Source organism: Bemisia tabaci, chromosome 8 (assembly GCF_918797505.1).
Source record: "Bemisia tabaci chromosome 8, PGI_BMITA_v3".
NCBI lineage: Eukaryota > Metazoa > Arthropoda > Insecta > Hemiptera > Aleyrodidae > Bemisia > Bemisia tabaci.
Genome location: NC_092800.1, coordinates 13743698 through 13756455, shown reverse-complemented (window position 1 = coordinate 13756455; position 12758 = coordinate 13743698). Strand labels below are relative to the sequence as shown.

The 12758-nt window shown below is 35.9% G+C and overlaps 2 protein-coding genes across 28 annotated transcripts in view; both read left to right on the top strand.

The window, feature by feature from the left end:
* Positions 1-9868, top strand: part of LOC140223753 (plasma membrane calcium-transporting ATPase 3-like) — a 310994-nt gene extending 301126 nt beyond the window's left edge. For 12 of the 16 annotated variants that reach the window (XM_072303319.1, XM_072303317.1, XM_072303325.1 and 9 more), the window contains one exon: positions 8919-9868. In XM_072303319.1, the coding sequence (XP_072159420.1) occupies positions 8919-9128 (210 nt within the window). In that variant the 3' untranslated portion in view covers positions 9129-9868. Of the gene's footprint in view, positions 1-3036; positions 3114-5546; positions 8414-8918 lie in introns of those variants that run through there. The other 4 variants (XM_072303330.1, XR_011900358.1, XR_011900359.1 and 1 more) reach the window with 4 other exon arrangements.
* LOC109033903 (plasma membrane calcium-transporting ATPase 3) overlaps positions 1-12758 on the top strand; it is a 469278-nt gene that overhangs the window by 257798 nt on the left and 198722 nt on the right. The gene's annotated exons all lie outside the window — the stretch shown is intronic.

Here is a 12758-nt window from a genome sequence, read left to right as displayed (position 1 = left end):
AGCTATTGCCAAATTTAACCGGGCAATTTCATTTTTTACAAGAGAACGTTTGTGCAAATTCTCTTGAACATTTTGAAAAATTTGCTTTGCACTATTCAGAAATTTCACTGAAAGTAAAAAAAAAATCTGCACAACCGTTTTCATTTAAAAATTTAAATTGCCCAATGAAATTTGGCAATAGCTGATGTGGCTTGGTTCCTTTCCGCTTAACGCGGTCCCAATGGATGTTGGAATATACAAATGGCGTCCCTTGTATTTTTGCCATATAACTCATGTCTATTGTGAACACCTTTATCTTGTATGAGAGTTGATTTCCAGGCATCCTGCCGTGCAATTCATTTTATTTGTGAAAAGAAGAAAAAATATGTTGTGTAGTGCTTTGATCAATACCTTGTCTTGTGGTCGATTGTTTTCATAGTATGCTATCGCTAGGACTTGGGTGTGCATCTTCATCAAATTATTGTGAAGAAATTAAGAATACAAATAATTTTCTTCAAAGAAAAATTATTGCTCGATTTCAAAAAAAAATTTTTATTTTTATCAAGAAAAATTTCCATCAATTCGACAATCCTGCCATTGGAGCAAGTAAAACTCCATAATTTGGATAGTTTCAAACTTGCGGTCAGTCTTCTGTCTCATGATAATTTTTCATCCCTCACTTAGTCTGAGAAAATTTTACTTTTAGTTGCATTGATTTGATGAGAGAGAGTGAGTGAAACCAAGAGACTGCTTTCAAAATGGCGATGGCCCAGTGCAAAAAATGCGTTTCTTAATCGCAATGTTTGAAAATCTCTGACTATGCTTTATTGTCATGAAGGAAAACTGTTCAAAATGTGACTTTTTCTATAATAAATGAAGAAAATCCACAAAAAACTTAATAGGAAGTGGTGGTTAGTTTTCCCTGTAAAAATAAAACATGAGCAATGATTGCAATTTGGAATACGCATCTTTTGACTTAAGCCAATGGTGATTGATTTCATTAGGGTGTCGAAAATTTCAGGCATCAAGGACTCACCAACGACTCAAGTGTAGCAATCACTTTTTGTCAAAAACGAGGAACTATTGCATGATAAAATTGACAGATACTTTTTTTCCAGAGACCTACTTCATGGATATGTATATGTGTGAATTATGTAGGATGCAAGGACTCATGTTTATACCGCTTTTGGGTGATAAACTAAGCAAATTGCATTTTTACCAGGAGAATCTTGAGCATTTCTAACTAAAAATTTTACTGATTTTTTTCTCTGATCTCATGCAAATATTAGAAAAGTGTCGAACAAAATTTTCACTGGTACATTCTTGTAAAAAATAAATTGTTTGAGTAAATTTTGCTACTTTGGAATGGAGTTAGGTTCCTTCGTCTGGGAAACGATAAATTTAGGCATTTTATATGAATTCGATTTCACCACAAAAGCGGTTAAAACATACTGCTCCTTTGAGCATGCTGTCCTATCTCACTCATTTTTCTGCTCATGTAATGTATGAGTATTTTGAGTTTTATACCAATTGCTTTGATCTCCTCGAGTTATCTTTCAGTATTGTAGGAATTGCCAGATTAAGTCTTAGTTTTTGCCCTTTGAACACTGAGTAGTTTTTCTACCATGAAGTCTTGAGCTAAGGCATCCTGGCTGCTATTCGCTTTTTTGATTTACCTCTACACCATTTTTTTTTTTTTTTTGTGAGAAAATGTGTGCTGTAAATGGAGGTGAATAGAAATTATGACATGAAAAGGAATTTTGAAGGCAGATTTGTGTCCCCTACCCCTGTTAACAATTCAAATGAACGTAGACCTGTCTTTTGAATGGCAGCTCAGCTCTGTTTATAATTCAATGGATAAAGTGAGCTGCCTGTCTGTCGTAGATTTTTTAAAAGATAGTTCGAAATTTTATAGCTACTGTAACTACATGTAGATCAATGCTATCAAGTTTTTTTAAAAACTTGTTTGTCTTCAAAAGAAGAGAGCAAGATTCACGTGACAATTATAGGATATGACTGAAAATCTGATAGAGTTAAGAAAAACTGTCACATCTATTTACTGGTGTTCCATCTCTCATTTTCATTTTTAAGAAGAAAACCAACCAACATTTTCGCTTAAAATTTTGTGGAAATAACCTCCATATGGGCAAGAAAAATTCCGACAATTTTCTAGCTGGGATGTTGGTTGGTTTCTATCCAAAGAATCATAATAGGTGTTGAGATTTTAAACGCTTGATTGAAGATGTTACTATTTTGCTCAACTTAATCTAATTGAAACTCAACTTTTGCCTCTTTAATGTCCTGGCCTGTTGCTAAGAACAAAAATGTTTTTACAGTCATCTAAATTCTGAAGTTTTTAGCCCCCTCCCCCACCCCAGTTTTTAAGCATTATTTTTATCATTAATTTCAGTACCAAAATAATTCAAAATTTCAATGAGCAAATATTCTTATGGAAGGTACGTGATTTTTCACGTTTTTAAAAATAATTATCCTTCCCTCAAAAAGTAATAAAATATGAAAGAATAATTCAGTGTATATATAAACCAAAAACAAGCTAATATGAATGATCTTCTATGCAGTGATTAATAATATCCTCAAAAACTGAGAACAAGAGAGAATGTATTAAAATTGCATCTTCAAATTCTGCAAACTATTACTAAGTGCCGTTGTTTTTTCTCCTGGGTAACATGACAGTTTTTTTCTTAAATAATTTCAACAATATTCGTAGGCTTAGCCTCATAGGAAAGAGAAACAGTGTCGGTTTTTTTTTTTTTGCCGCACTCATTTTAAATTATACTCAAAGCTTTTGCTGTTGCAGGTATTCAATCAGTTGAAACTTAAATTTTCCTCTATATTTTTTACCTTTTTTCAACTTCTCAATTTTCCTTCATTCAAGTGAGAAAACCATGATAATTGATTTCATATTTGGGGTAAGCCAATCAATTCCAAGATTCAGAAGAATAAAAAATTGATTAATTTGCCCAGGATATTTTTTTCGTTTTTCGAATTTATTTTTCATCTACACCGTTTTTCATATGACTGTATGTACTATTTCAGAGCTCATATCTTAACGTAAGCCAGAGATTACCGAGGCCCCAGGTTCCGCAAAGCGTATGAAGTTAAACTGCTATAATGTTAAGTGATTTTGATAAAAGAGATCTGGTCTTGTCATAACATTTTTGCAATTGATGTTCAGTCGTGTGACCCCCAGTTTCAATCAAATCCATTGCCTAACTCTCCTGTATGATGCTTCCATCCGAGTATATTGCTTATTCCTCCTATTCTTTATGCTCACTTAGATGCCTAAGTTAGAATAATTGTCATCGAATATTTGTATAAAAGCTTCCTCTGTTGAATGTTGCTCATAAAAGTTTGTCTCCACCAACGATTATAAACCACTCCTAGTCACCATATTGTTCATTCACTCAGCTGTCCCTCCAGTATACTATAGAGATCACATTCATGAGCCTGTGTAGTTAAAGATACTGACTCTTTTCTGTTTCTTTTTTATTCTCTTTGTTTCTCAACGCCCTCGGCATCAAAGTAATTTTAATTAGGAAAGATACTCAGCCAACTAACTTATTCACAATGAGGTCTCCGTGCTTCATAGAAGTTCCTAACGGAGATCTTCAAACCTATGTAAGTTCGTTATTGTTGTAGGCCTTATCTATTGATAAAAAAATAAGCAAAGTTATTTTCTTTCATCTGTGTTTATCGTCTTTTCACTGCCACTTTACTGTATTAAAGTCACGTTGCCACCATGGGATCACAAAACTTTTGTTTTGACCTGCCCTCTCACAAAGTGGCAATATCTTCTCTTGGTTGATTTTGTACTTGTGAGAGCGTATCCTCCCCTATGTGCAGCAGCAATTGTTTGCTTGAAGAGGGAGGGGTTTATTAGGATCTCTCTCCATAGCCAGTCGCTAAAGTTAGCAATGGAAGGAGTTTCAATGTTTCTAATAAACGGGATGTGAATGCAGCTCAGAGTTGACTGAAATCAGTCCAAGCGACTCTCTCACATCTCTAACAAACATTTTTGCAAGAATTACATATTTGATTCGCCCCAAAAACTACGTACCTACGATTATTGCTTACCATACCAAAGAGCCAGTATCCATCTGGGCAAACACAAAAACTTCCTTCACCTATACTTCTTCACTCTACCCCAAAAAAGTCGAAGAATCATGCAAAAACATTTGGAATCGATACTTCTTGCATAAGCTCAATTTAATTGTAAAACAAATTATTGTTAATATTGAACGAACTTTATCAAACGTTTTCTAAGCTGTATGTTGTCAGCAAATTGGCTGTTTCATAAACTAGCCACTTGCTTTGAGTTGATCTATTATTGTTAGACGAAGCTCAGTAGATTTACTGCTTTTGAAGGAAGGAACCTTGTTTTTAATCTAAAAAACTTGGTCAGGTTAGGGAATTTACCTCCTCCTTTTGCAGTATTCCGACATCCTGGCTCCAGTAGATGAGGGGATTTAACTCGCAAGGTTTTCACACTACCTGTCCCATATCTCTCTTTTCCCCCGCTAAATTGAGACTAAAGACGTTAAAAGGCTCAACATTATTGCATTTTAGATTTGAATCATGGATTTTGATGGCTAAACTGAGAGACTATATATCTTAGTTTGCAATATTGCATACTTTTCGTCATACATCATATTTTAATTGGAGGCTGTAATTTCTGAAATTTCCTTGAATTTTCCTTTCCATTTAAAAATTCCAAGCCATTGAATTGTCTCGTTTTTTTTCAAGAAATGAAGTAGGATGGAAATTTTGGATTGCCACAATTAAGGTGTCGTCACCTTCCGATCAAAGTATCACAAGCGCCATTTGTGTTTAGGCACTCTGCCAAACTTCTGAAACTTCTCCAATGTCTTATGCAAAAACTATCAAAACTATGAACAGAATCACTTAAAAATGTTAGTTAATATTTCCTAATATTAAAATTAATCTCTAAAATTTTTTCGAAAGTATGTGTAGAAGATTTAAAGAAGTAATTTACTTAAACAGTATTTATTTAGATTTCCGGTAACATAAGCGACGAAAACGCAAATGGCACTCGAATTGAAGTTGGCGCTTGAGACACTTTGGCCGGAAGATGACAATATATTGTCTCTTAGTTCAGCCATCGATTTGCAACTTGAGGTTTGAGTTCGTTGGATACTTCAACTTTCGAAACCAATTCTCATCAGGTGTTTCAAATTCTGACATTCTTCATTGAATTGAATCTCTCGATTCGAAAAGGACCCATCTCGGGCAAAACGAAATTGTTCAGGAGACGATAAAAACTGTGTGGCAGCCAAAAAATTAGTGATTCTATACAAATAAATGAAAATTCTTTAAATACCTAAGTTGGGTTGTCTTGGAATTGAGAGATTCAACTGGTAGTGTGATGAAAAAGCTGATGAATTGCGGATTTTGCCTGTGTAACTTCATCTGTAGATGTCTGGAGTCTTAATTTTTACTTTGTTGTTTATTTGATCACCTCTTGTGTTATTTTGTAAATACTGTCTTGATATGTAGGATTGTTATCACGTTTTATTATACTTTTTCAGAGATTATGGCAAGCTCAAATGATTTGAAGAGCCACCAATGCCTGTTTGATTCGTCACTTTTCAACAGAAACCATTTTTCGCCTAGATGTAGCTCATCATTAATTTATGTACTACTAAGCGCTTTTATAGAATTTACCACGGCATGTTGCTAACGAAGTTAATTCTTCTAACGTTTTTCTATCCCTCTCTCACCTCATTTTAGTTCCTAGCATTTTTAATCAAAAGCGGAGCACCATTACTGAGACCATTCAAACTAATACATTTCAAACATGTGCACATTATGCAATTTTTCCGTTGCGTATGTCGTTGTTGAAACTGCAGAGATGCGTTGCGACATTGAAAACTTCTTGGACGTCGTTTCTTAAAACCGTCGTTGATCCTTCTTCTCTGTTGGAAGACTATTTTGTGAAAATTTCGAGTCATGATGTTGGGTTGGTCGCGGAGATTTTGAAACACTGCAACCAAGACACGTGTTTATGCAGTTCCAGCGCTGATATGCGACAACCAGTATTCTGCTCAAAATGTCTCCCCTACTGTTGCACTATCAACTCTCTGACAGAAAAATACAGAATGTATGATTTGAAATGTAAGGAGGAAGCTTTTTTCCCACAAAATCAAATTTACTATTGCTTAAGTGGCTCAAGGATTTTAGTCCACATCAGTTATATCTTTTTGTTATCTTAGCTAATTTTGCTTTTGAAAATCAATCCTGTTTAAGAATTTACCATGTTGATGAGTTCAAATCAGTCATGTACTAGTCAGCTAAGAGTTTGCTGTTAGTGAAGAAACTGAAATTGTAAAATGGACTGTGTTTTTTTTTCTCTCAGTAACGTTCTCATCCGTAATTAAAGGTGGCTTTGCTTTTGTCAGAGGTTCCAAGATACCCTCAATTTCAGTTTGTATTTAAATCAAAATCAAAATTTTACACTGGTGCTTCATTAATTGGCACTATTTGCATCAATAATTTATGTCTCGTAAATCAAAATCCGCAAATACATCTGCTCTTCTCTATGAGAATACGTACCCAATTCAGTTTTAAACTATGAAAGTATTACATACAGAAGTTGATCATCCTTGCTCGCTTTAAATTTTCTGCCTGCCATTTAAAGACTTGCCTCAGGTATCCAATTTCTTTTCAGCTTCAGAAAATAAGTACTCTCCATCAATTTTCTGCATCGAAAAATTTGTATTACTTAAATGCCTTCAGTTTTGAAATGCACCGACAAGCCATTATGACATAGTTACCCACTCGCCTGTCACAGGAGTTCATGACGTAAAATTTTATTACACCCAGCAAGATCAATTTACTTCGGATCATCTGTGGTTGTGTCCCCGAAATAATCTTGCTTTGTTTAGATATACAACTGTGCCTGACTCGACTGAGCATTTAAAACTTTTTCGGCTGTTAATATTACCCGTAGAGTATTGTTAATCTTAGCTGTGCATTTTTCCCCCTTCAGGATAATGCACGTACCTAATTTTAATCCGAATCCAGTTTCATCAGTGTTGCTCTCTGTTCCTTTGAATCTTTGACCCTGCTTAAGCTGCCTTTTTTTGTGCTTGAAACGCTCTCCTCTCAATTGCACTTTTTTGTGTTTTCTCATTTTTTGTAATTGTATTATTTTTCTTTCTCATTAGCTTTTTACTCATCTGCAATGTTTTCAAGTATGATTCCTGCTAAGTTTTGACAAAGAAAGAGCTTGGGTCTTAATCGGAGAACCTGGGAATTTCAAGACCTGTGGCTAAAACCTAACTTTTACAATGAGACACGCCTCTATGAAAAGTTTTAGCTTAAGTTTGGAGCTGGTTTTGGTGCTGTAGCATTGCAAAGTTTACAATTTCAATCATTGGCTGTGTCCATGCTGAGAATGTATTCTATATTTGGCCAAAACTGGCTTTGAACTCAAAACTGCAAATTTTAACGAAGGCCTTTCCTATTAGGGTCCACGCCAAATAAGTTTACACACTTTATGACTACAACAGAAGATTGTGTGATGTCTGTCTAAAAATGTGCAGCCTTATTTTGCATGGACTTATGTCAATGAAATCTCCCAGTCTCTGATAAATGGAGCCTCTTTTACTTAAAGAATTTCATAGGACTCAAAGCAATTCATTATTCTGGGGCTGAATTTTTTTCTGATCATTTTATGAATAAGATTGGCTGTAAGCCAACTACCAGCAATTTGTTTGCGTCTTTAGTTTTCGAAACAATTGAGCTAATGAACAAAAAGGAGAAGTCTCTACCCAAGCTTATTTTTGCTTTTTATCTAATTTTTTTCTCTACATTTTATCAGCTTTCTTGTCGATTTTGTTTGAGGCACAATCTTGATGGTATTAAAATACATATGCAAGGAACAAATAACCATGTTTGTCAGGACCAACATGTCTTATTTAGCGTTCTCATTTTGTTTTTCTCCCCATGTGAAAAAATCAGATTTTTTTTCTCTGTGACTCTGATGTGTGTGTCTTGAAAAAAATCAAATGTTTTTGAGTGGAGATCAAGTTGTACTTTTCTATTTGTGCGTCAGTGAAGTAGCTAAATTTGAAAGGTCAAGAATTTTCATGCTGTCATGTTATTTTAATGATGCTTAAAGTCTGCAAATGTAACTCGTTAAAAATGCAGATAAATAGAGGTTCACCATTAAGATACTCATTCCGATGAGAGTTGGAGGACATGCGAGTGCGTAAGTTTTTGATAATGCAGCACTATTCAGGGTAAGAAATGGATCATTCCAAAACGTGTTTTTTCGTCAAAATTCTCTATAGAATATAGTAATCTTGTTGTGAAGCAAGAAAATCGGACTTTTCCATGTTCCTAAATTCAATCTTTTCACTTATCCCAAGAACGAAGTCTATTCAAGTCAAATCAGACATTGCTTAAATTAATATCTTCATGTGCTTCATAATAGTAAAAAATTCTCTGTGGGCTTCATTTCTCTGAGTATTCAACAAATTTTGTTTATCAGAGGAGAGGGGCAGTATGTAAAACAAAACTCAAATAATTTGCTCAGTCTGTTGGATTTTTCAGAAGCCGATTTAACCAACGCTGATTTTGATTTTTCTCTTTAGTGGTTATTTTGAATTGATTGGTTTTAGTTTAAACTGTAAATGCTAAGCTCTCATTTACAAGGAACGTGTTTTGCATAAAATTTCGATGAAGAAACACGGTTGAGGTAGATTAACGCTTACCGATCTAGAGATGCTTTGTGTGGATTTTGCTGAAATTGAAATATACCCACATGAAAGTTGGTGAAGCACATGCGCATCCTAAGCGATGAGTTGGTAGTGAGCATGTTTTTTTTTGTTAGCATGAAGTGTTGCTCAAGTGTTCGGCTGTTGACTATTGTGTCTGTTCTTTGTTATTGTTTTCAGATTCGAGTAGTTAATGCTTTCCGCCAGGGGCTAGATGCACGATACGGTGAATCGCTCGCTGAAGTTCTTCGAAAGCAGAGCTCTCTTAGTAAGCGGTTATCGCAGACTTCTTCCATTGAGTATGCTGATACAGGCGCAGATGAATTGATGGTCCCTGAAGTGGACGTGGAACGCCTTTCGTCTCACAGTCATACGGAGACTGCCGTTTAGTAGACTCCCTCATCCTCATCTTTGGACTTAACCTAGATGTTGCGATTATGCATTAGTTCTGGGCTGTTGACCTCATCTGCAATTATGTAGCGTCTCCTAATTTAAATCTTTTTTAAGCAAACTTTCAGTCATGTTTATCTGTATCAGAGAAACATCTTACGACCAATCGCTACGTGAAACGAAGCTTACCGATTCAGTTCACACTCCCATGTTTCGTTTGGTTTTCTTTTCAATTTCATTTCCTTCTTCTCCAAGTTTTCGTATTTTTAGTTTTTTCTATTTCACTTTTTGATTTTCATTTATTTTTTAAAAATTATTTTTAGTATGTAAAAACAAGTACCATCAAGACGTGAATCAACCATCTGTTTTGCCTCTATTGTCTAAATTGGAAGAAGTAGACTCAAATTTATTGCTGTTATTCTCGAGATTTTAGCAGTTTGATTTGATTGTATAGTTACCAATCATACATGTACTTAAATTGTTATTAAATGTATTTACTCAGCATTATGTGCCTTACGTCCTCGCTTTTAATTTATCGGAGCTATTCTAATGTTTTTTGATCAAAGCTTGCCCTAATCCTAGCATGTCAATCTGCACCTCTGACACCATGCCACCATGGTTATATCACATCAATATATCGTCAATCTCATTCATTTCTGTCTTTTTTCCTTTGCCGGGTGTCCACCGGTTTCATTCTATGGTCACTCTTTGGCCATTCACTTAAAAAAAAAGAAGCAAAACTCTCATCTGAGCTCAGATCCACTTCAAACGTCCTTCTCTCGGCTTGCAGAAATCTAGATTTCTAACTTGTACAGTTGTTTTTATAGTCATCAACAGTTTCAACTCTTCTTTTATTCGATAGACGTATCCAATATTTTTAGTCCTAGCACTTGTCGATGACTTATTTTATAAGATTTTAAATAGTTCCTCTTTTAGATTGCTCCTGAGACTCCGTTAAAAAGTAATTCCAAAGACAGTTTCATTCATTGAGCAAAACTGTTGGACACTCGACAAATTTAATCATTTTATTTATAGTTTTTTTCTCTTGTCACTAGTCTCTCCTCTCTCTCCAAATAAAATAAAAGGAAAAAAACCTGTGAAAATTGAATTATTTCGAACAACGGTGAGGTTGTATGCCTGCCTATTTTCATTGTATTTTATCTTCATACCACCTGTGTACAAATTAACCCACACAGCATTTATGCAATTTATTTATTTCATTTTTTTTTTCTTTCTTTCTTTCCCGTCTTTACTGTTCTCTCGTCAACCAAGATTTTTTTTCATCGTTTAATTATTTGTGGGCAGGTGGATGATATTTTGGTTGATAATGCTTTTTTAAAAACTTATTATTCCTACTTATCAGTCTGTTTGATCCTGACATAAGGATTTGCTTTGACTTAATTTTTTCATCTCATTTCCAGTATTATAATTGACTCGTCACTGTATAATTTGGGCGCTTCTGGGTACCAGATGCGCCCTTTCCAACCGTTCGACTCCCCCGATGTAACATGTACTATACTAATGCCCTTTTGCCTTATGGGTAATGACGCCATTCTGGTACACCCGGGAAAAATTGGATTTTTTTCTGCATCTGGTATTCGTAAAAGTTTTCGTGAAATGTTTTGCTTTTAAGCATAACAATCTCGCACGGACTTTTACCTGGTTAAAGTATTTTAGGGCCTCCTTATGCTTTAAATACTTATATCCGAGGCAGTACTTTCAGATCGATTTGAAAATATTACGAACAGTCACGTGATCTCTTCATTTTAGTGACGTATTACTGTGCTACTTTGTGATTGGTTCATTTTCTTGGCGCAGCATCGACACGTCAGCTGTTTGCGGCATTGAGCGGAAGGTTTAAGGTTATGTCATGGACCAAGAGAATGAATAAGGACCCCATCCAGTTAGCGGAGACATTAGCGCTGCCTGCGTTCACGCCGTGAATATGGGTCCAGCCAGCGCCGATGTCACCGCGGCCGGCCGTCTCTCTTCCCCGCGACCCGCGCTTCCCTCCCCATTGCTGAACTCCTCTTCACGCGGCCCGCTCCCCGCGACCTGCGCGCCCTACCTCGCGGCGTCGCGACGCCGCTGTCCGCTAGATCGCGTTGACGCACCAGCTTTAGAGGTTCCGCGCTCTTTCCGTCGTCTGATTTACACTGAATCCTTTATGTTTCCATTCACCACCGACTAAATTCATCACAAAATGCTTGTAGAAAATTCAGGTCTTCGCGGTCGATCTGAGTTTTGAAGGGTTAGGTTTTGCGGTAAAAGAATCCCACTTTAAATTCCAGCTTCGTCAGTCTTCGGGTACATAAGTTGGTAGTAATATGCTTTGACAAAGAAGCGCCTTCAACGCTTGGGCGTTGGAACTGCTTGTTTTTGTCTGCGCCCGCTAATGCGTTCGAATTTTGAATCGGTCAATTGTTTCTCTCGTGTGTTCTATAACCGTGCTGAAAAATGACAGGAAATCTGCAGCTTCGGCTACCGAGAAACACGTTTTTGTAGTTTCACCGTTGATATCCATTGTTTGAGTATACTGCCGTGCTAAGGAAAAACGCCGTATGAACCTTCAGAAGTTGCCAAATATCTTTGATAAAAACCGAATGTAATGAGAAAATCGTGAATATTTGTTTCCAAAATTTTCACGTAATTTTGTATGCAATTCAATCTAAAACATCTGAAAGTTTCAAGGAAAATTATAAATAGGTGAATTTCGTCAAAAATAAATGTTTTATCGAGGGAAATTTGGCAACTCTCGAATGTTCATACGGTGTTCTTCCTTAGCACGGCAGTATATTTCATGGGCAAAACCTAGATTTTTCAATTTGCAGGAAAACTTAAGCCCAAAAGCCCCGACAATGCATGGAGGAAGAATTGAGACACCACGCAATGGCAAAGGTCCCTAGAAACATAAATATCCTGGCAGTTCGATGTTGAATCGATTCTTGATCGAGAACTATTATTGCTTTTAAAGGGATTTATCGATCAAGGTCCTTCGATAACGCTTTAAATACCAACCTAGTAGTATGCGTGCCTTGTATTTCACTATGCGGGCAAACGCAGTGAAAACGCCTTCAATTTTTTGAATAGGCAACATGGACATCCATGGAGGACGAATAGTTGCATGAAGGCGCCTGTATAGATTTCGCGTTACATTGCCCTTGAGTATTCATCAAAGTCACTTGTAAAGTGCTACTGGAAATTTTCAAAATCGGGTTTTGAAGCCAAATTTGATCAATAATGATACTATTCTCGTTCGTTAATTTGCCGATAAAGTTTTCCCGGCTTGGTCATGTCAATCAAATTTTATGTTACTCATAACCCACCTATAAGCGAAGATCTCAATTTCAATAGGTAATCTGCCCGCTGGAAAGTATGAAAGCTTTGTCTTGTACGCTGACAGAACATTTTCAGATTTTTCCCCTCACAAGGTTTTTGTGATTATTTTAGCAAATACTCTAAGATGAATGTTTTTATAAGAATATCGCATAAATATTTTAAAAGTATTTCTCTTAAAAATTTCGTTCAATGATCTCTGTTTGCTTCTTAACATTATGTGGGCCACATTTTGCAATAAGGAACCACTATTTTACGGCTCATTTTAGAAACAACATATTTGCCATTGGTTTC